The sequence below is a fragment of the Rissa tridactyla genome, chromosome 3 (genome assembly GCF_028500815.1).
Source record: "Rissa tridactyla isolate bRisTri1 chromosome 3, bRisTri1.patW.cur.20221130, whole genome shotgun sequence".
Classification (NCBI taxonomy): Eukaryota; Metazoa; Chordata; class Aves; order Charadriiformes; family Laridae; genus Rissa; species Rissa tridactyla.
The window spans coordinates 76,285,223-76,307,914 of NC_071468.1; the positions used below are offsets into that span (position 1 = coordinate 76,285,223).

The 22,692-nt window shown below is 47.7% G+C and overlaps 1 protein-coding gene across 2 annotated transcripts in view; it reads left to right on the top strand.

Annotated features, from left to right (window-relative positions):
• METTL24 (methyltransferase like 24) overlaps positions 1–19,719 on the top strand; it is a 52,224-nt gene extending 32,505 nt beyond the window's left edge. Inside the window, exon 5 of one of the 2 annotated variants that reach the window (XM_054196926.1) lies at positions 18,199–19,719. In XM_054196926.1, coding sequence (XP_054052901.1) covers positions 18,199–18,513 — 315 coding nt within the window. In that variant the 3' untranslated portion in view covers positions 18,514–19,719. The remainder of the gene's footprint in view (positions 1–18,198) is intronic. The other variant, XM_054196927.1, reaches the window with a different exon arrangement.
• Positions 19,720–22,692: the final 2,973 nt, after the last annotated feature.

The window sequence follows — 22,692 nt, forward strand, 5'->3', positions numbered from 1 at the left end:
TGCCCTGTAGCATTAGTGGTCAGGAGCCGACTTTCTCCCAGTGAGGATAAAGCTGTTATACGCTCCACAATCTTCTGTTTCGTCCTACTTGTGAAATACCTGAACGGGCTGCTGGAGCCAGGACAGCTGACTCTCCTCACATTGTTCTTTTTAGTTTTTCTTTAATTCGGAAGGCAGCCTGAGAAGTTGTATGTTGCATAAAGACACCGATAAGCTCCAATTTATGAAGAGAACATCAGAGTAAATACTGTGACATTCAGGTTTTCATTCTTCCGGTGAATGTGAGTGGAATGTTCCCTTGACTGAATAAATAAGTTAATTCAAAACAGTTTCACAGAATATTTTCCAAAGCACTTTTTTCAATTAGAAAGTAAAAACATGGTCTTCGTCCCATTCTTTTTAATTTTAAAAATCCTTCCGCCTACCCTCCAAGTCATTCTGTTCCCACTTCAAGGCAGGAATTCCAGGCAGCTGCATTTGAAGTTAATGCCTCATGTTCTGCTTGCTTTTATTCTTTAAGATTTGGGACTTGATCCAAGACCCTCCAAGTGACTGAGACTATTTCCACTGACATCAGAGGCTTTGGATGGGGCTGATGAAGAGAGGACAGACAAGGCCTACTGGAGTTCTTGCTGTTGTAGCCTTGAGAAGAAGATGTGTAATTTGGGGTTTTTTTCTGTGTGCAAGGGAATCAAAGAATTTGCATGGGCTCATTTATACTCTGGCTTGGATGAGAGCGCACCTGCTGTTCTGCAGTCAGTACTGGGACCTCATCCACAGAAAGGGAAACCCATCCTGATATTACGTCAAGAAATACAAACAGGTTTTCAGTATTAGAATGGATTTGAGGAAAGATTAAAAGAACTTGATTTTTCTAATTGGCTATGTGTCGTACTCTCTGGGGAGTGTAAATAGCCTGGAGGTAGAGGATTTATCTAGTACTATATTAGGATGAGACTGACAAAGGAAACATGTAGTCAGAGTATTTTGGGGAACAGTTAGAGTGTGAAATCTTTTAAGCCCTGGAATAATCTCCAAAGGATGTCATGAGCGTCCTATTTCCTGGTACACAAATCTAAACTGAAAATTTAGTGGTGTATCTTCTGAGAAGAGCAGTATTTTATCGGCCACAGGAAAGGATAAAGATGTAAAAATTGATCTTTCTCATCCTCCCTCCCCCCCTCCCAATTTTTTTGCTGAACATGCACACTCTGTAGTCCACTGCTGATGAACAGTGGAAAAAAGGAAGAAAGCCACAAGATTTTCTTCCTTATTGCAGTGGAGTTCAGCTTTGTGAAAGCTTTCCCTTTCGTATTCTCTAAGTACCTGCTGGGGTGAGGATGCTACAATGATGGTGTATCCCATGGATTAATGATAGCTGGATGAGCAACTTCCTTCATACAGAGCCGCTGGATAATTCAAGTCAGAAGGGATTTTGAGAGGCCTGTAGTTCAATCCCCTGCTCAAAGCAAGGCCAGCTGTGAAGTCAGACCAGGTTGTTCAAAGCTTTATCCACTCTGGTCTTAAAAACCATTGTTTTCTCCAAAGTGGAGACTGCACAGCTTCTCTGGGCCAGGTGTTGTCCTGCTTGACTGTCCTCATCATGAGGAAGTTTCTCCTTATATCCAGTCTGAAAGCCCCCAGTTTCAGTTTATGGCTGTTGTCTCTTGTCCTACTTCTATGCACTGCTGAAGAGCATGTCTCCGCTGTCTTGATGACCTCTTTGTAGGCTCTACAGGCTGATGTTAGTGTCGCTGTCGTCCCCCCCCAAAGCCGTCTCCTGCCTAGGTTGAACAAGCCTCATTCCCCCAGCCTCTCATTGCAGGGCAAGTGTTCCAGTCCCCAACCATCTCGATGGCTCCCAGCTGAACTCACCTCAGTTTACATTATCTGTCTTGTGTTGTGGGGACCAAAAATGGATGTAGTATCTAGATGCACTCTCACAAGTGCTGAGTACAGCATATCACATCCTTTGGTCTACGGGCCATGCTCCTGCTAATGCATCCTGGGATGCTGTTGGCCTTCTTTGCACCGTGACCCCCAGGACCTGTCTCCCCAGCCAGGCAGGCAGTCCCCAGCTTGTACCATTGCAGGGGGTCCTTCCTCTCCAGGTGCAGAACTTGGCATTTGTCCTTGTGGAATTTCATCAGGTTCCTGTCAGCCCATCCCTCCAGCCTGTCTGGGTCCCTCTGGATGGCAGCTCTGCATGATCTAACACCTCCTCTAGGGAACTGCTAATGAAGTTAAACAGGACAAATCCTAGTATAGACCCTGTGGCACGCTACTTGTAACTGACCTCCAGGTAGAGTACGGCCTATTAACCACTGCCCTCTGAGACCAACCATCGAACTGGTTTCTTAATTATGTGGTTGTCTGTTCATCCAGACTGTAATGTCCTGTCTTGGAAACAAGACTACTGTGGGAGACAGCGTCAAATATATATCCCAGTGCTCTTCTAGACTAGTCACAGCTGGGGGATCATCCGTCTGAATTTCAGTTACAAGGGTGCCAATTCAGCTATCTAAATAAACCATTCACCAATCCCAGCATAGATTTGCGTTGTATATGGTATTAGCGTCCTCCGCGGAAGACTGCTGTGTTCCATGTAGCCCAGATTTTAGTAAAACTGTAATGGGAAGACCATATTGAAATGTGAGCTCCCTCCCCGCACTCCAACATTGTCCCCGCTACAAAAAGTCCTAACCCTTAACCAGAAATTTAAAACAAGCTGTTACACGTATTCTGTATTCCAAAGGTTATGCTATAAAGCAAAATATAAAACCTTTGACAAGAAAGGCCCTGAGCAGCAGAAGCAAGCAAGAATTCATTCTGTCCTGAAAGGGCATGCAGACTCTCACTTCAGTAGTAGTTTTCTTCTTTCTGGAGCTCTGTAGGACAAATCTCACGTGATGCCGTCAGTAAGCGCTATGAATTTGCATTCCTTGGCAGTATAGCTCAGCAGTGGATGAGATGGTTTCTTGGAAAACAAATTAAGCCGGAAAGGAGAATCTGAGAATGCAAAGTAAAACCTTCATTTAATCAGGAAGTGCGCATAGGTGTAAATTTCAGGGAGCAGCAGATTGCATTCAGCTCCTGCCATTCGAGTCATCTTGAACAAATTGTGTAAGAGACAAAACTGTGTCGTTTATTATGAAAAGAAACACAGAGCAATCTTTTAAGTCCTGATTTTGATTTGAAGGCTTTAATTTACATTGTCTCTTCATGAAGAATTTTTTCTGTGGCATCCTGGCTAACAGATATCTGCTTCCTTTTATTGAACAGGCTTAGATTTAGCCTTTCAAAAGGAAAAACCTCCTCCCTTTCACCTGCTATTTAATACTCAACACAACTTCAAAACACTACACCCTGAAGCCATTTTGATTAATAACCTTATCTCCTCCTAGGCAAGTAATTTATCACTTGCCCCTCTCCTAAAGCAGATACTATAGAGTCTATTTCATGCTGCACTTTCAGTTTTGTGAAGACTGGTGTGAAAGAGCAAAGATTAAAGAAAATCAATTTACCATTTTGGTTTAAAATCGGCTCTGTTGGCCGTACACAAATAAATATAAAATAAAAGCCCCAGGAAAACTGTATAACAACTTAGTTGTGCATGGAGATTTGATTAACAAAACAAAAAAACAACTCTCCAGGTTAGAAAAAGTCTGTGTTCAGGTTCTGGAGCAAGCAAATCCATGCTTACTCTTTACTACACACACCTCAGGACTGCAGGGGCCAGAATAGTCTTTTGAATTCTTGACCCTGACTAGGCAAAATTATTTAACTTGAGTATCCCTTGCAAGGGTAGACTTAAGTATTACACAGGGAGCCTGGGGGTTAGTTAGTGTGAGTTACGTTCACTGAGGGGCTACCATGCCCAAGTTCGATGTGTGGTTGCCACCAGTGTTTAAACTCAGCTCAGCTGCCATCTTAACTGACAGAATGTCCTCATTGCTGGTTGATGAGCACCTGCAGACTGGTCTATGTCATGATGGGGAAGCCTGAGCTCAGGATGAGAAGCCGGGAGCTCAGAAGTCCAGGAGCTCTTGCGGGGAGGTGAGTCCTTGCCACTGGTGCTGCTGCAGCTGGAGGACAGCCCCCCTTCACCTTGCTGGAGCGGGAGGCACAAGTTCAGGTCTGCACTCTGCTCCGTTTGGCTTAGTGTCAGAAAAACCAAGTGAGACCAGATCTCTTGAATTGCTGCATCGTACAAATCCTTAAGTAAATGTTTGGAGTTCTGTCTTGAAAGGGCTTAATTTTTTTCTTTGTTTTATTTTGCTTATCTGGGGCTTTTCCAGAATCTCAATTTTAAAAAGGAAAAAACCCACCCTTCATCTGATTTTTAGAGTCATTATTTTCACATCCAAGTTTTCTTGTGCAATCAGTGGTCTTTAGGCTTAAGTGGCCCTTTTTTTGCAGCTGTTATTTACCATCCAGACATATTTGGGAAGAACAGCCTTTGCTTTGGTAGGTAGGATCATCATACTGGCCTCTCTAAGTCTCCTCCGACACAAGAGATCCTGTATTTCCCATAACATCTTATTACTGTCTCGCCGCCCCTCCTGCAGCTGGAGCATCAGACATCAGTACTATTCAGGAGTCCCAACGGGGGCTCAGGCTGGAATCGCCTTATTCTTCTTCCGCCCCAGAAACGTCTGCGCTGCTACTGCTTGCCATCTCGTTTGCTTTTATGTGGACACATCAGACTGTCTGTTTGTTATATCAGTTTCTGCGTGGCACAGTAGAAGGAGATTTTTCCCAGAGCAGTGATTTTTTTTTTTAAAGTGTAAATGGGTGATCCTGGCCTCTTTGTAGTAGGAGTAACTCTGCACAGTAAAGTCCCATGTTAGCACTGGACCCTTTTTGCACCACGCAGATGTATTACTGTAGCTGTAAGAGCTTATAGTCTAAATAAATGACCTGCCAGGGAATGGAGAAGCATAGAACTCACTTCCGTTAACTTAAGTTTCTACATATGAGATAGCTGTTGAGGTCCTCATAAACTCAAGGGAAACCGTGAAGGTGCAGTTCATCTCATCAAAGGGCAGAGGTTTAAAACAGGCTGGATGATGTGAACTGTGCATCTCAAATTGCCCTTAGAAGTTCCTCTTCTTTTCTCTGGTCTCTAAAGGGAGCTTGGACAGCTGGTTTGGGTTTAGATGTCTAAGGCTGGGTGAGGTGCATCGCACCTCAGGTGACTTGCCCCAGCATCACAGAGGGACAATCCATCTGAGACTGGTGGCCACCTCTTCCTATTCTTAGAACCACAGAATCATAGAATGTGTTGGGTTGGAAGGTCATCCTAGTCCAACCCCCCTGCAGTAAGCAGGGACATCTTTAACTAGATCAGGTTGCTCAGAGCCTCATCAAGCCTGGCCTTGAATGTCTCCAGGGATGGGGCCTCCACCACCTCTCTGGGTAACCTGTTCCAGTGTCTCACCACCTTCATTGTAAAGAACTTCTTCCTTCTCTTTTTCTTAAATAACAACATGTTGGAACATCCTCAAACACCAGTACTGCTGCAGTGGTAAGAGTGCCATTAGTGGTGAACACAGAGAGAAACACAGAGAGAATTCCCCAGACCTGCAAGAAGCATTGCCCCTCTCAGCAGCACCGTAGGAAATTATTAGGACACGCAGAGAACTGATACGTAATTCCCACTTTTCTGTCTTGTTTTCCTGGCAGAAAATAATTTCAGCAGATTTCAAATAGGATATTTGGAATAATTTTTAATTGATTAGGAGAGCAGTTTGCAGTTTCATGTTTACTGTGGGTTGGTTGTTCCTGAAAGCCAGAGTTTCTCGCCACTGTGAGCAGCGTAGGTCTGTTGTAGTGATGTACCATATGTGTATTTGGGCTTTTGTTTTGTTTTGTTTTTAACACGTAGTGGGAAAATGTTAGCAGATGTGACCTGAGCCACACTGGTAACGCGTGCGTGCGTGTGTAAGCGATCCACAAAAACCAGAAGGGATAAGAAGTGGAGACTGGGTAGCGCACCCTGCGATTGCAGCGCAGGCGAGAGCAGTGTGGGTGGCTGGCGATGGGCAGGCTGCGCGGCAGCAGCACAAGCTGATGCAGTGGGAATAGGAAGGGGGGGGGTCTTGAGCAGTGAGGAGGGAGTGCACCCTTAAAAAAATAAATGGGTGTTTTAATTCCCCTGTTTGTTTTTTTTTCCTCCAGCCTCCTATTTCTGTGTGGGACCAGAAAGGTATGAATGAATGCATGAGGAGGTAGACCTGCTGTGCAGGTGTACAGTAACCTCAAAGCATATACAGGGAAAAAACTGCAGGATGTAGGGAGCTGGGGTGGTGACTCCAAACTCAGCTCTGTGCTCAGCATCCGTCTGACCATGATGCTGTCTGTGCTCAGCATCTGTCTGACAAGTCCTGAGATCAGGACTTCAAGTTCTGCAAACCTGTCTCACGCGCCTGATTTCCGTGCTGGTTGTGCAGAAAGGGAGAGCACCGGAGATAATAACATTGGGCAAGCTAGCCAGAAAACGTAGAGTAATATTTTTTTCTTTTAAGTCATCCCATTAAAGCAAAAGCTCAGAGTGCTGGAGAGCATGTTACTCTATAATAAGCATCTGCCTCTAGCTCTGTAATTTGATTTATGAGTTCTTGCGAGACTTATTGCCGGTAACACAGGCATTCAGTCCCTTTGAGGTGATGTTTGTACATGCTGGGCCAAATTCATGTTCTAACGCCACCAGTTTCCTTGGAGTTATGGCAGAGCTGTGATTTGACCACTAACCATTTCCTGTGCGTGAACCTTTTGTTTGGGGGTGCATCAGTGAGTTAGCGAATTTTACTCTGGTTGCTGGAAATTGAACTGGTGGAGATGTTTCCAGCTACAGTTTAAATGCTGCTTTCTGCAACCTTGTAATGGTTGCTCTGTAGTAATCTATAAGCTCCTGACACAGTATTTCTTTCCTGCATGTATATATTTTTTAATTTTAGTGATAATGAAATCAAGGTGGTAATTGCTCTGCGTTTGCTTAGTCAGCTGAGGCTGCTGCTGTGTCAAATATTTTCATTGTAGCTAGATTGAAGAGTGTGGCTGCAAGGAGAAGTGGGCTTGACAACCTCATGTTTCTGGAAGCAAAGATCTTTGGACAGTGATTTACTGCTCACCATCTCTCCTGCTCCCTGTGTTGAATGCCAGGAATGCCTCATACACATTCCTTCACGGGGTTTTCTCTTGGTCCCTTACATCTCCTTTCACCTCATTTAAATTCTTTCCGCCAGGAGCAGTTCTTAAGATATTGTTAAGAATAGGGGCGTTTCTAGGGAGTGACCTGAAGATGCTGTTTAGTATGCAATTGTCAGGCATGGAGCGAAGATCTTTTTAATGACAACATGGGCTGAATGTGGTGCAATCCATAGCCTTTTATTCCCCTAGGAAAAGGGCTAGCGTAATGCCTGAATTGTAATGAAAGTATTTCACTGTTGAAACAGAACTTATTAAAGTCTTCTTTAAAAAAAAAAACACACGCCGCTTTCAAAGCATATTATTGTCTGCTGAAAACTAGAAAGGAAGCAGGATTTTTTAGGGGTTTATTTTCCTTTTTTGTTGCCTTGGTGGTGGTGGTTGTTGTTAGGGAAGACCCTTCAGAAAAATCAGCTGTTAAAAATCTGCTTTCCCCCAGCTTTACTAGAGGGCTGCACAATCTGTGTTCAATTCCCAGCACAGTCCGGTGCACTAATATGCCATTCCACCTTCTTTTCAACAGCAGCAGCAGCATAACCACTATTTCGGTGTCAAACAGTTGCATTCAGAAGAGCACGGCACTTGCTGCGGGCACCGTGGAGTCATCATTGGTATGCTGCTGCTGCAGGAAGCCAGTCACTTCTGGTTCCCTCCTCCCATCGAAACTGGAGCTTGGCAGGAGCCTGGGGAACCTGTCGTGTTTCACAAGGTGGTACCAGATGCAGGGCACCTGCTGAGCTCAGACCTGTATGCGTGCTCCCCAGCTCCCGCTTAAGCCATTAACGCTGGCTTAAGCACAGTAATGTGAATCTGTGCGGTTTTAATTCGGCCAGGGCACTGAATATCTGCTCAGGGCGGTGGTCCGTGGCATGACGCTGGTTTTATGAGAATTGAGAGCAAACCCCTTTTCATAAGCATCCTGGTCTTTCTCCACTACCCATCTTTCTCACAATTTGCAGGGAGTAATTGACATTAATAAGTTCTTTAGATAGATGCCCTATCCAGAGCACTTAGGAGCTCTCTAAATAAATGTAATTTTTTTCTTCCACGTTTGTCCCTGGTAGCTCATCCCTCCTCCTGTCACTGTTTACAAATTCTTGTCATTGGAATTGGCGATCTCTTGTCTGAATACTTTCACCTTATTGTCTGGATCCTTTCTGGTCTCATTTTTGATCTGACAGCAGTTCAAGGTATCCCTCCTTTCTCAAAAATTTGAAATCCAGAGGTCAAAGACACAGCAGCTCTCCTTTCCGCTCCCCGCTGCTCATCCCAGATGAAATGTGATAGTCATGCAAGCAGTTCAGGATGTTCCTTATTCACATTTTCAGGAACACACAGCTTTCTTCCTGCTGCAATTGCAAGCAAACAGCAGGGTGGTCAGACAAACGGTGAAGCAGAAGAGAGGCAAGTTGGCACCTTGGCCCAGAAATGGAGTGAAACTAATAGATCCCCATGAAGGTGTAGTCTTCAAGGACTTTATTGCGCTGGGTAATGCAGATGGGAACCAGGTGCTCCACCAGATTTAATTGGAGTTGCCCACTTATACCGGGGCTGCATGTTCTCATCCTATAAAAGATGTTCTTTAAGGTGTGGTGAACATTTTTTGAAGATGGGACCCTGAGCCCTTTCTTCAATTACTTACATTTTGAAGGCCCCCATAGGCACTAAATAAACAAATGCTGTTTACTAGTACAACCATTTTACGGTAGCCTAAGTCCTCTCTCCCTTGCACATGCGAACACACTGGCAGGTCTTGCTCCTCAGGGCTCTGGGATCAATTGCTGCTTAACTATTTGTCCTCTAACACAAACCTCCCACGCTGGCCGTCCCCTCCTTCCCTCCTAATGCATTTGTCATGGTACTGCTGCTGACTTTCATGTTTAGCAAGACCAGGATAATGTGGCTTTATGAAAGCCCAAAGCTGGGTTCCACAGTCCTTGCTTGGTGCTGGGGCACCACAAACAGGCTGCAAATGTTTGTTCCCCTTTAACGAAGAGATTTGAGGGTCCAGCGTACAGCGCTTATTCTTTTGAGTAAACATCCGTTCCCACAGGCATCCCGCAGCGTCTGGCGGAGAAGATCAAAAGAACAGAAATGAAAGGATTTTCCCCCCTTTTTGGGGGGAGCGAGCAGCGGGACATCTCCTGTGAGATTAGGTGGCTGAATGCGCTCTTTGCAAAGCAACTCCACGGGCTCGGCCAGGGCTGTTGGCTGCTGGTGGAATAAATGCAATATTTAAAATTTCTGTTTGCAGCACGGGCTTTGGCAAGCAGTACTGTTGCTGATGATCAGGCTGATAAATAATTTAAGATCAGGGTTTCTGCAGCTCCCTTGTGGGATTTTCCCCACTCGGGCAATCTAGCCGTTGGATTGAGGGACCTGGTGAGGGGATGTTGTTTTCATCTTTTTCTGTACAACAGAAGAGCTGTGCGAACTGAAAAGGGTAACATGGTGCAAATGGGAGCTGGGGCACAGTGCTTCTGAGCAGGGATGCTCACTTGTGAGCTGCTGCCACTCTGAGCAGGTGAGGAGCTCACTGTTTGGGGGCTCATGTCCTCACGCTGGGGTCTTCACGGAATCACGGAATCTTCAGAGTTGGAAGGGACCTCTAGAGATCATCTAGTCCAACTCCCCTGCTAGAGCAGGATTGCGTAAAGCACATCCCTCAGGGCTGCATCCAGGCGGGTCTTGAAAATCTCCAGAGAAGGGGACTCCACAACCTCCCTGGGCAGCCTGTTCCAGTGCTCTGTCACCCTCACTGTAAAGAAGTTTTTCCGTGTATTTGAACGGAACTTCCTGTGTTCTAGCTTGTGCCCATTGCCCCTTGTCCTGTCGCTGGGAACCATTGAAAAGAGCCTGGCTCTGTCCTCCTTAAACCCACCCTTTAGGTACTTGTAAACATTAATCAGGTCCCCCCTCAACCTTCTCTTCTCCAGGCTAAAGAGTCCCAGCTCTTTCAGCCTTTCCTCATAAGGGAGGTGCTCCAGTCCCATAATCATCTTGGTTGCCCTACGCTGGACTCGCTCCAGTAGTTCCCTGTCCCTCTTGAACTGGGGAGCCCAAAACTGGACACAGTACTCCAGTTGTGGCCTCACCAGTGCAGAGTAGAGGGGGAGAATGACCTCCCTCGACCTACTGGCCACAGTCTTCCCTATGCAGCCCAGGATGCCATTGGCCTTCTTGGCGACAAGGGTACACTGCTGGCTCATGGGTAATTTGCTGTCTACCAGGACCCCCAGGTCCTTCTCCTCAGAGCTGCTTCCCAGCATGTCCGCCCCTAACCTATACTGGTGTTTGGCATTCTTCCTTCCCAGGTGCAGGACCCTACACTTGCTTTTGTTGAACCTCATTAGGTTCTTCTCTGCCCAGCTCTCCAGCCTGTCCAGGTCACGCTGGATGGCAGCACGGCCCTCTGGAGTGTCGGCCACCCCTCCCAGCTTGGTATCATCAGCAAACTTGCTGAGGATACACTCTGTCCCCTCATCTAGGTCATTAATGAATATATTGAACAAAATTGGTCCAAGTATTGACCCCTGAGGGACACCACTCGTTACAGGCCTCCAACTGGACTCTGTGCCGCTGATCACAACCCTCTGAGTTCTGTCACTCAGCCAGCTCTCGATCCACCTCACTGTCACCTCGTCTAGCCCATACTTCCTCAGCTTCCTAATGAGGATGTTATGGGAGACAGTGTCAAAAGCCTTGCTAAGGTCAAGGTAGATGACATCTACGGCTCTCCCCTCATCCAGCCAACCCGTTATAACATCATAGAAAGCTATCAGATTGGTCAGGCATGATTTGCCCTTGGTAAATCCATGCTGACTGCTTCCAATAACTTCCTGTTCCTCTATGTGTTTGGAGACGACATCCAGAATGAGTCGCTCCATTACCTTCCCAGGGACAGAGGTGAGACTAACCGGCCTGTAGTTCCTTGGGTCCTCCTTCTTGCCTTTTTTGAAGATTGGAGTGACGTTAGCCTTCCTCCAGTCCTCAGGCACCTCTCCTGTTCCCCATGACCTTGCAAAGACAATGGAGAGTGGTCTAGCGATAACATCTGCCAGCTCTCTCAGCACTCGCGGGTGCATCCCGTCAGGGTCCATGGACTTATGAATGTCCAGCTTGGCCAAGTGGTCTCTGACCCGGTCCTCCTCAACTAAGGGAAAATCTTCCTCTCTCCAGACCTTCCCCCTTGCCTCCAGGGTATGGGATGCGTGAGGGACGGCTTTATCAGTGAAGACCGAAGAAAAGAAGGCATTCAGTAACTCTGCCTTCTCTGTGTCTTCCACCACTAGGGCACCCGTCTCATTCATCAGTGGACCTATATTTTCCCTAGTTTTCCTTTTTCTGTTGATATACTGGAAAAATCTCTTCTTATTGTCTTTAACTGCAGTGGCCAAGCTGAGTTCTGATTGAGCTTTGGCCCTTCTAATCTTCCCCCTGCATAGCTTGGTTATATCTTGATAATCCTCATAAGTTGCTAAGCCCCTTTTCCAGAGAATGTAAGCCTTCCTTTTTTTCCTGAGGTCCAGCCAAAGCTCTCTATTTAGCCAGGCTGGCCTTCTTCCCCGTCGGCTCGTCTTTCGGGACATGGGGATGGCCTTCTCCTGTGCTTCTAAGAGCACCTGCTTGAAGTATGACCAGCTTTCCTGGGCACCTTTGCTCTTCAAAACTGCCTCCCAAGGGACACTCTCGACCATGCTCCTAAACAGGCTAAAGTCTGCCCTTCGGAAATCCAAGGTGGCAGTTTTGCTGGCTCCCCGCCTCCCTTCACCAAGAATTGAAAACTCTATCATTTCATGGTCACTCTGCCCAAGACGACCTCCAACCTTTACATCCCCCACAAGACCTTCTCTGTTAACAAACAGTAGGTCCAGTGGGGCACTTCCCCTAGTAGGTTCCTTCACCAGCTGTGTTAGGAAGTTGTCTTCCACACACTCCAGGAACCTCCGGGACTGTTCCCTCTCTGCTGTGTAGTATTCCCAGCGGACATCCGGGAAGTTGAAATCCCCCACCCAGGTCTTCACCCTGTTTCTTCTGAGAAAGCATCACTTCGAGTCCTCAGCTAGCGATGAGGTTCCCGTTGCCTGCTCTGGAAACTGGTCTCGGTTTAAAGAGGTGGGGAACCAAGATCTTTGATGCTGAGGATTTTTGTGAGGGGAAGGTCCTCTCCCTCAGGATTGTCTATGTGTAGCCAGCCTGCCCCATGCTGAGGGCTTGTAGGTCCTGTTCTCTGGGTCACTGTACAGGAACCTTGGTCTTGCTGGGTAGAAAGGTAGACAACATGTTAAGCGCAAGAACTCTAGCTTTAAGGCCATTACAGCGTAATGCTAGCTAAAGCAATCAAACCTGTCTGAAAATCAGTTTAGTCTTGGGGACATATATTATTTTATGACCAGAAGATGATTAACAAGTAAGCTGCCATCTCTGGCTGATCCAGTGCCCGGCATGAGCTAAGATGGGAAGATGCCAAGAACTAATCCCATGGTGAAGAAAGATGTTCGTGATGACAGGAAAGCCACAGGTGAAACCCTGCAGCCTCCTGACCAAATGCAGCCAGGGAGAAAGGCTTTCAGTCTATGCTGATCTCCGAAGTCAGGTGGTGGTTGTTTGTCCAGAGATTATTTTGTCTTCTGGTGAAGTGGCATTGAAAAAAACCTCCTGCCAGCTAACAGGCCTTTTCTTCTCTGCCTGTCCACTGGAGTAAGTGGCATTGCTTAACTGGGCTAGACTGGAGGAGGATGGGTGGTGTATCTTTTTCTGTAATGAGTCTTCAGAGAGAAATTGCTTCCAGATGGAGAGAGTATGTGGGAAATGTCTCGGCATCAGAGACCAAGGGAAAAAGTGGGGAATAAAAGCGCCAGGTCGCTCCCACGCCTGGGCTCTGCGGCTGCGGGAGGGAGTCACTTGGGGTGCCCACGTGGGTTCTTGCTGGGAGCAGTCCCCCGTGGGACAGCATGGACAAAGTGCTCATAGTGCTCCTGAGCACTTAGCTGAGATTGATGGCTCCTGTGTGCACCAGGTGGGCTTTCCGGATGGGTACATTTGTCTGGGGATATTACTGCTTCTGGCAAGCTGTTGCTATACCGGCAGTTGGCCGTCAGAGAAAGTTAAATAAGTTTTCTTAATATGATTTTGAAGAATTTTCTCCAGCTTACGTGGTAAATATAAAATGACTTAATATCCTGCCCCTGCTGTGTAACGCTTTCATGGAAGCACATCGCTGAAACTGAAAGAAAAAAAGACTTCTCTGTCACTCACACGGCTGCGGAGGATCAGCGGTGAGAGCAGAGGAACAAAGCTCGTCTACGCTCGCGGACGGTTTTCTGTTTCAGTGATTCGTATATTGTGTGAGTGACTTCAACTGGACAGTTGCCCTTTACTGTAAAAAAAAAGACCAAAGACCGTGTAAGCACCCGACTGCACAAACCAGCTCTGCGGCTTTGATGCCTCAAACAGATACTCGAAGATGTGCCCGATCTGTCATGTTGGGAGCGAGTAATCTCAAATGACACATTTGTCCCAGTGTCATTTTGAAGTTGGCCATACGGACCATCGCAGAGGTGGGGTGTAAATGTGAGTAGGAAGGAAGGGAGGTAATTTGAGAGAGCAATGCTGCTGTTTGGAGCTGCACATCACTGACCAGGAGTGATTGACTTTTCTCCTGATTTCAGTATCCGTGTTGCTCAGACTGTGCCCTCAGCAGTCCCAGTCTCCCTGCTGGGTGGCTCAGAGAGAGCCAGGATGGTTCCCCCTCCCACGGATCGCAGGGAGCATGGCAAGGGGCGGTTGCAAGCTGCTGGGAGTGTAATTTGCTATTAGGCTACGTGGCATCCTGTCTGCCATCAATTACAGCCTCGGCTCAGAATAAAAAGGAATGAAAGGGACTTAACATCCAAGGCATTGCCTGCTGGTGAGGAGGGGCTGTGGATGCATTTTGAAAGGAAAGAAGGTGAAGGACATATGCTGAAAGGTTGCAGATGGGAAAAGAGGGAAGCTACGTTTAAAAAACCCACACTCAAGAACCTGTTTGTTACCTGTAAAGTCGCGTGCTATCAAAATATGAATTAAGCATCTTTTTTTAGAGTTTTGTCTGCTGCAAATAGAAAATTGTACTTAGGTGGAGAGGAGAAAAACTGATGCATAAGCAAGCAGAGTTTGTCTTGCTGTACGGCTGATGTCAAAATGGTAACCCTGAATCAGGGAGCTGGAGCAGAGGGTTATTTCTCAAAGCCTCAAATCCCGAGTGGTTCAGGAGGATGGGGTGGTTCTGAGCTCTGCTCCTCCACTTGAAAGCTGTAACCAGCTCTCCTCTCTCCCTGCTCCCACCTTCTGCCACAGAGCTGCTCCTACGGAAAGGGAGGGATCCTCCTTGCCTGACCTGCACTGCCTTTGCTGTTTTTTGCCTTTCCTGGCTGACGCTTCCACATGCTGAGTTCGTGCTGGAAGTAATACAGCTAAATTGCTTCCTCCAGCTACTCACTCTCAATTGACTCTTCTCCATGGGGAGCTTTAAATGGTGCCCATGGGGCAGCGCAGAGCCCGAAATCCCCGTTAACCCTGGTAGTTCAAAACCGATCAAGGCAAGCGGAGCTCTGATCTCTGCTTTAGGAAATGATGCCTAGTTGTAACAAGTCATTACCCTAAAAAGAAGAAATGAGCCTTCGTACAGTACGTGTTAACCTTTGGTAACTAAAACACATTCTTATTCATCTGTTTTATATGCTTGGTTGTGCATGAGGAAAGGACTTTTTTTTTTCCTCCAAGTGTAACTGCTACAATGCTGCAGTGCTTTTGCAAGGGAGCTACACACTGAGAAAACATTTTAAAAAAAACACGTTTTTTACTTTTCTGCGATAACCTGATTAGTTTGTGGAAGATAAGAGGAACCAGCCTTAGTCTATGAGTGCTTAAAACCGGTGGGCAGTTGACTGCCATCCTTTACCTTCAGGCACCGCAGATCTCTGCCCTCCAGGATTTACTCTCAGCAGCAGATTCCAGCTGTGCTCCCAGTTGAATTAGAGCTCTGAATTTATAGATTTGTCCACTAATCCATTCACTGGCACTTTGAATCAAGGCATTTGGAAGGCGGTAGTTCATTTCTTATCAGTAGTGCGCTGCTTATCACTGAGGATAAATATCTCCTGAGCGGTGTAATCATCACAAAACTTGCGTTTGGTGTTAGCAAGATGCTTGTTATTCGCTCAGATACTCTGACACAAAGCTGGTTTGCTGTTTATTTTACCCTATCCGTGGCATAAAATGGAGACTCTGGGCTGAGATGGACGCCTTTGCCTGGAAGGCAGTCACCAAAATTGGTGGGGAGAGTCAGGCACCTTCCTCCCTCCAGGGCTCTGAGCAGGGCTAGGCACGGAGGGCAACAAAGAGCCTCTGGTTTGCGTATGCAGCACATCCCCACCAGCCTTGTGTTTCTTTCCTGGTACTTTCAGTATGCGTTTAAGCAGTTACTGTGGTATCTCATTTTATCCTATGGAAACATTGGTTAGCAGCCACTTTTCAGATCAATTTTGTAAATACAGCGCAGAGCGTGCAGTGTGCCTGCTGAGCAGCAGTCGCTGTCACAAGAGAAAAACAAACAAACCTGGATGATGACTGGAAACATTACCATGGGAAAAAGATGTCCTACTGTTGCCATAAAGCAAGATCATGGGAAAACAAAAGCAAACACTTAGAAACATTTCTCCTCCCTACCCTCGCAAAAAAAAAAAAAAAAAAAAAAAAAATTGCGTAATTTATCTCCTTTCAAAGTTACAGAAGTCTCCCGAAGATAAAAGTCTGTGGTTTCTGAAGTGCAGCAGCTCAGTCCTGTGGTAATTGCACAACGCGGAATCAACTACCTACAAAATTGCATTCCAGGTAGAGCTGCGAGTTGGTGTCTGAACAATAAGTAACCTATTTAAATGTATAAAGGACAACAAGTGAGCTCAACCATGAAGTAGTTCTCAGCTGGGATGTTATGAGCAGCACCCTTTACATTCAGCCTCCCCTTGAACCCAAAAGGAGGGCTATGTTAAACTGTTTCACTGGCCCACGGGTGGACAGACTGACAGGCTCTGATGGACAGACTGACAGGCTCTTTGCTGCAGGGTTAAGTTAGGCAGTACCAGAGCTAACGTTGTCTGTGCAGCCTTCACCTCTGCTCCCTGTGCGGACGTGCCACAATACGGGCTTTAATTCCATAATCCCTCGGTCATTTTCCACTGGCCCCCTGCCTCTCTCACTGTGGAGGAGGCACAATGCACCCTTAATGAGCAGAGAAGCAGCGGCTTGGCTTGTCATTATTTGGCCTGTGACCGTGGACCTCATTCAAGTCCCACTCTCCAAGTCCTGCTCTGAAAATGCAGTGTTTTGTTTTCAGCTCGTTTACAGCTTGTCCTGCAAAAGTCTCCCAGCCCTTCACAGGCACAACCCCTGCACCCTGCAGAGGGTGTTCAGTGCTTAATACCCTCATTTTACAGATGGAGAGCAGAAACTTCGAGTGTTAAACACCTACAGATTCTTGCCATCCATAGTGCCAGAGCACAGCCCCTGAGGAGGGCTGACATGGCTGTGAGCGTTCTGCACCTCAGCAGAGCAGACCCTGGTGATTCCAGTCAGCCAGCCAGAGAACAAGGGAAGGTAGATGTGGCCACCCCTTGCCATGGCCCAGTGGTTTCTGGCAATGTCCCATGTGAAGCAGAGCTCTGGTTGTACGGGAGGAGTGCTCACAGCACAGCCCCTGCCCTGTGCCCCCGGGGAAGAGGGGTCTGCAAGCCGGGGCCCCAGCCCGCATGGATGGATGGGGCATGGCCTGGCACCAGCGAGGCGTCCTGGGATGGCACGGCTGCCTTGGCAATGCTTTTATGTCACCCACCCAAATTTCTCTCCTGTACCTGCACAGGTGTCTTTTCCGACAGCGCCGTGACAGTTAGGGTCGGCTGCTAGAGAGAATCTGGGTTTTTTTGGTTTGGTTGGGGTTTTTTACTATTCTTGACTCCAAATAAAGCCTTCTAGTTTTTCACTTCAAACGCATCTTGAGCACGAGCAGATGGGCAGAAGCAGCAGCTCAGGTGGAACTGACAGACAAACCCCGCTGTCTCAGAGAGTCTCCCCTGTTCAGCTCTGGGAACGCAGACCCTTGAGCTCTGCAGCTTGTGAGCACTACTGCGGACATCGTTTTCCACCAGGTCTGAAATTGTGATGAAACACTCTGGTTTTATTAAAGCATCCAACTCCCCTCCCCCAGCTAATCTCCAGGCAAAGTCAACCTGCGGTTGTGTTGGGCTGTGAGAGGTTGGATTGCTGAATACCTTGCTACAAAATGAAATAATGGTCTAAAACTAAACCAGGGTGCTTTTTTATTAGATGGATATTTCCCTTCAGACAGCTTCATGGCTTCAATCCTGCTCTCCCTTTTTCTTTGGAGGAGCTGCCCCTAAAACCCTGCAGGCTCTTGGCATAGTTCTCTTTTATTTGGTCCTTCTCACTCATTTCACTTTGGCTTTCTCTTGCACTTGTGTGGCGTATGTAGCATCTGGCACACGAGGGCCCCGCTCTACTGTGATGCAAGTGTGTTTTGTTCTGCCGCAGGATTTTGTGATGGAGAAATAAGGAACGGTAATGCCTTAGTGTCTTTGTTTAGTTAGGTGGGTGTCTTTTTTTCCATAGCTTTCATACCACTGCAAGATTTGTGAAGGAACAGTAACATGCTTTGTTTGTAGGATGAGCAGCATCGGACACCTCAGGGTACAAAGCTTTTCAGATCCAGAGTCGGAAGCAGAAGAAGGGCTGTCAACAGGCAAGCGTGAAATTTCGTGTACTGTTCGTATTAGCCCTGTGATGCTCTTGAGATTTATTATTTTTTTAATACAAAAGGAATTGCACATAATAACCATTATGTATGTTATAAAATGGAGAAGCCTGGCCTCGGATGTTACTGACAATAATTGCAGAGCCTCTCGTTTTCACATAGCAATGGTGTTTTTGTTGCAGATTGATGTCCTCAAGGCAGATGTGGAGAGCGCTGAGTGGAAAATTTTGGAAAACCTGATCCTGGAAGATGTTGTTGAGCAGATAGGACAGCTGGTCATTGAGGTACACGTCCACTGGCCTGGGTTTGAGGTCAGCGGCAACGACAGCACCGTGGTGCGGTACTGGTACAGTCTGCTCCGAGAACTGGAGCTGAAGGACTTCAGGCTTTTCCATACCTACAAAGACTTATCAAAACCACAGATGTTTCTGAAAAAGGAAGCCTTCAACGCCAGTAGCTGTTACACACTAAGCTGGGTAAATACAAGATGGAAATAGCAGAAAGGAATTTATGATGTGTGACTGCGAGCCATCTGGCCCCATAGCGTTATTGAAGGGGACTTTGGCATCACTGGCTAAAGTTGCTAAATATGCACACAGTGACTGCTAACAAAATGGACTGCCTTTTTATTTTTATACGTTGTCAAAAGAACTGGCGCTAGCAGAAGATACATGGCGCAAATTTATTGTACAGCAATATATTTGCCAACGGGTACACCCTCTCAGAGGACAGTGGTTTCTGTAAAGGTTTGGCTGGAGTGGCTAACAGCGTGGCTTTCCCAGGCTGCCTCGTGCCTGAGCGTGCCGGTGCAGAGGGCATCCCTGGGGCTGCCCTGGGAAGCAGGTGCCTTTTTCAGGAAGGGTCAAGTGTTACTTCTCTTCGTAAAATGATCTTTGGTTTGCACCTTCTTTACTTTGGCTTTGTTTCCCATGGAACAAATTTTAGGCAAGAACCGGATGTTCTTCAGCCCACAGGCAAATTTCAGCTGAATTTGTCGGAGGCAGAAATCACCAGCAAATTAAATTCCTACCTGTTTCGTTGAGTGGCTTCTGAGTGCTCTGCCTTTCGCTCTTTACGTCAGCCTGGCTGTGGGAAGCGAGTTCAGCGCTTCTGACACAGGAGGCGGTGGGACAGAGAGACTCAGCTGCTGGAAAATCTGCCACAAGTGCTCCCCCTCCTCACCCTCCGGAGGCTTCAGCCCCACCAGACAGGGCTTCCCTAGTTCATCCGCTCAAAGAATGGCTTATTTTAAATTACTCTTGCAACAGCTGTAGCAAATGGTTTTTCATAAAATACCTATTTAAAAGAGCTGAAAGTGAAACCTGGTCTTTTTCGTTTGTTTGTGTTGGTATTTAAATTGAATGTTCTACTGTGTGCCTTTTCCAAAGCTGTGCCTGGATGCCTGCAACCTCCTCAGCACCTCCCTGGTCTGGCCACCTCTCCCTGTCAGGAGCGGGCTGGCCCCCATGTCTGCAGCGATGCTGGCAGAGGTGGTGGGACAGGCAGGAGCCCTGGTCTGTGGCCATGCTGGGGCTCTGCTGGCTGGTGGGAGCTGCAGTGCATTCCCATGTTCCAGCCTCTGCCGTTCCCTGTGGAGCTAAGGGATGAGGGGGAGCTAAAAAAATAGATAGCGGGTTGGGTTTTTTCTTCTCTTTGAAAGAATTTTGACATTAAACCTCGCATTAAAATACAAGATGACACCACTTCCATGTCTGATACACAGCCTTTGTAACTGCCTTTGGCTTCCACCTTCTGCAGGGCTGTGTTCCTCCCCTTGGTGTGCCTCAGCCCAGCGTCGTGCTTTTACCAAGTCTCTCTCTTTGTCTGTCCCTGTGTTGTTCCTTCCTTCTCTTGTAATCCTGGCATTTCCCTCTCACCTTTCATACCCTCCTTTCCTTTTTCACCCTCTCCGATGCCTCAGCTCCCTCATCCCCTCCTTCCCAGAGCAGGGCCCTGCGTTGGACCCAGCGTGCCCACAGGATCTCAGCAAGCAGCCAGAGGTGGGGGAAATCAGTGTAGGAGCTCTTCTTTCCAGGCAGGCGAGTCACCTTTCTCCCAGCGCCACTGCTTTTCCTCACAAGTGGATCAAGCCGTTCCCCTCACCTTTCCCAGGCTTCGCCCCAGGCCAGGCACCTGCTTCCCTCCTCTCCCAGGTCTCTGAGGGCTCCCGCTGCCCCAGGGCAGGCAGGGACCGCTCTCCCCAGCAGAAACTGCTTCAGCCCTTCAGCTCGGCTGCCTTTCTCCCAGAAGAGGCCAGCAGGCGGGTGGCCCTGCTGGGGTGACAGCCTTCCTCCCACCGCCCTTGCTCTGGGGCTGCGGGGAGCCACCTGCCCTGGCCCCAGCACTCGCCTCCCACCTGGACCTGCAGAGCCCAGCACAGGACTTGAAACTGCTGCGGTGAATCCGCCTTGGAGCATCCTTGGCCTCAGGGGCCACAGACCTTGGGCCGCTTTGGAAGATGGAGAAAAAAAAGCCCTCCCTGCTTTGATGGTGAAGGACTAGGGTGGTGAGGGGCTACTGGAAACAGAGGGGATTTTAATCTCTTCAGTGAGAGCCAGCTCTGTGCCCTCCTGCGCTCAGGTTCGCATCAGTCTTCCAAATCGCATTTGAAATATTAACTTGTGGCTAAATGTCAGACCCTTTCTTTTATAACAAATGCATGCTGGTTTTCAATCTACTGCCTTTCAGTCACGCTGACAGTGCCTTGTGTTGTACGAAGTCTCTGATTTACTGCCTCCCTGTCTTTATTTTCCTTTTAAAAACAAATCCAGCTACTTCTTTATTCACACTAGGATTTTCTGAAGTGGAGTTTAATTCTAAAGGGGCTTAGCGTGGGCTTCTGCACATCAAACGCCTCGTTTAGGGATGGAGGAGGACAGTGCAGCCAGGCTGGGACTACTGACCAGATGATGATCCCAACTGTGCCTAAGCTAGTAAATTAAGCAGTGGCAGGCAGCGTGCACAGGAATGCCTATCTGCTTAACTAATGAGATCCTTGGCACAATTTTGGCTCAGGCCATCTAGAACTCTCCTAGATGATCCCTAGGCACAGCCATGGAATTAGCCCAAGCCAAGGACAACTTGGATGCAGCCACCCTGTTTGGGAAGCTGAAAGAGTTCAGTAAACGGACATGGCCAGGCCATCTTTGCCAGTTTGGCTCACGGCTGGGCAGTGCCTCCTGCTGCCGTTTTGTTTTCTGGTATAATTTACCAAGAGCAAGTGCTGGATTCTCCACCTGGGATGGGGTAATCCTGGTTATATGTACAAACTGGGGGACGAGAGGCTGGAGAGCAGCCCCACAGAAAGAGATCTGGGGGTTGAGTTGATGCTAAGTTGGATATAAATCAGCAGTGTGCCCTGGCAGTCAAATGGGCCAACTGTGTTCTGGGGTCCACCAAGCACAGCATTGCTAGCCCGTCAAGGGAGGCGATTGTCCCACTCTACACTGCGCTGTTGTGGCCCCACTGCGAGTACTCTGCAGTTTTGGGCGCCTCAACACAAGAAGGACATCACACCACTAGAGTGTGTCCAGAGGAGGGCAACCAAGATGGTGGAAGGTGTTGAGGGCAAGACTTAGAAGGAGCAGCTGCAGTCACTTGATTTGTTCAGCTTGGAGGAGGCTGGGGGGGTCACCTCATGGCAGTCTACAGCTTCCTCAAGGCAGGCAGTGGAGGGGGGGGATGCTGATCTCCTCTCTCTGTTGATCGGCGATAGGACACGAGGAAATGGAGTGGAGCTGTGTCAGGGGAAGTTCAGACTGAACATTAGGAAAAGGTTCTTCACTGAGAGGGTGGTGGTTCACTGGGACAGGCTCCCCCAGGAAGCGGTCATGGCACCAAGCCTGTCGGAGTTCACGGAGTGTCTGGACAACACTCTTAGTCATATGGTTTAGTGTTAGGTAGTCCTGTGAGGAGCAGGGAGTTGGACTCGATGATCCTTACGGGTCCCTTCCAACTCAAGATACTCTGATTTTATAAACGTAGCTTCTGTTTCTGCTTCTGCACATCCCACCTCGACCAGGGGGCGAGGGGTTTTGCAGTCACCCAGAGCAGGGTGCAGTGGGGGCCCACCACCTCCTCAGCTCTGCAGCGCTCAAAACCAAGATGACCTGTTGCAGATGTCTTGGATTCCCTGTGTCCAAGACATGGGGCAAAGCGCTTTCCACGGAGCCGAGCTACATACTGCCATCCCTGAGCCAGGTAATACACAACCCACAAGAACTACAACCTCTGAAAATAGGTTAGAAATGCCTTCTCCATGACAGCCATGCTTGCTGCAGCCCTCCTACAGTAAGTACTGAGGTGGTTTAACAGTGCGGGGCCATCAGGAGGTTCATTAAAATGCGAGAGGGTTTCCTAAAACGATATCTAGCTTGTTGGAATGATCACGTTTACTGCTCTGCAGAATGGCTCAACTCCCATTTGTCAAATAATGGGGTTGCAAAAGCTGAGCTGCGAGTCCTGATTTATTAATAACGCATAAAAATATGGGCTCTAGCACTGCACAGGTTTTTCCTTCTGATTAGTCTTAGAGTCACTAGCCTAGTAGCTCATTATAATTTGTTTAAGAAACCAGTAGATAGAGGTTAAAAGCCAAATTACACGATTTCTCTCAGGTGTTAAAATTCCAGAGGGACGCACATCTTCCATCATTTATTGCCCTGAAGAAAAAATGG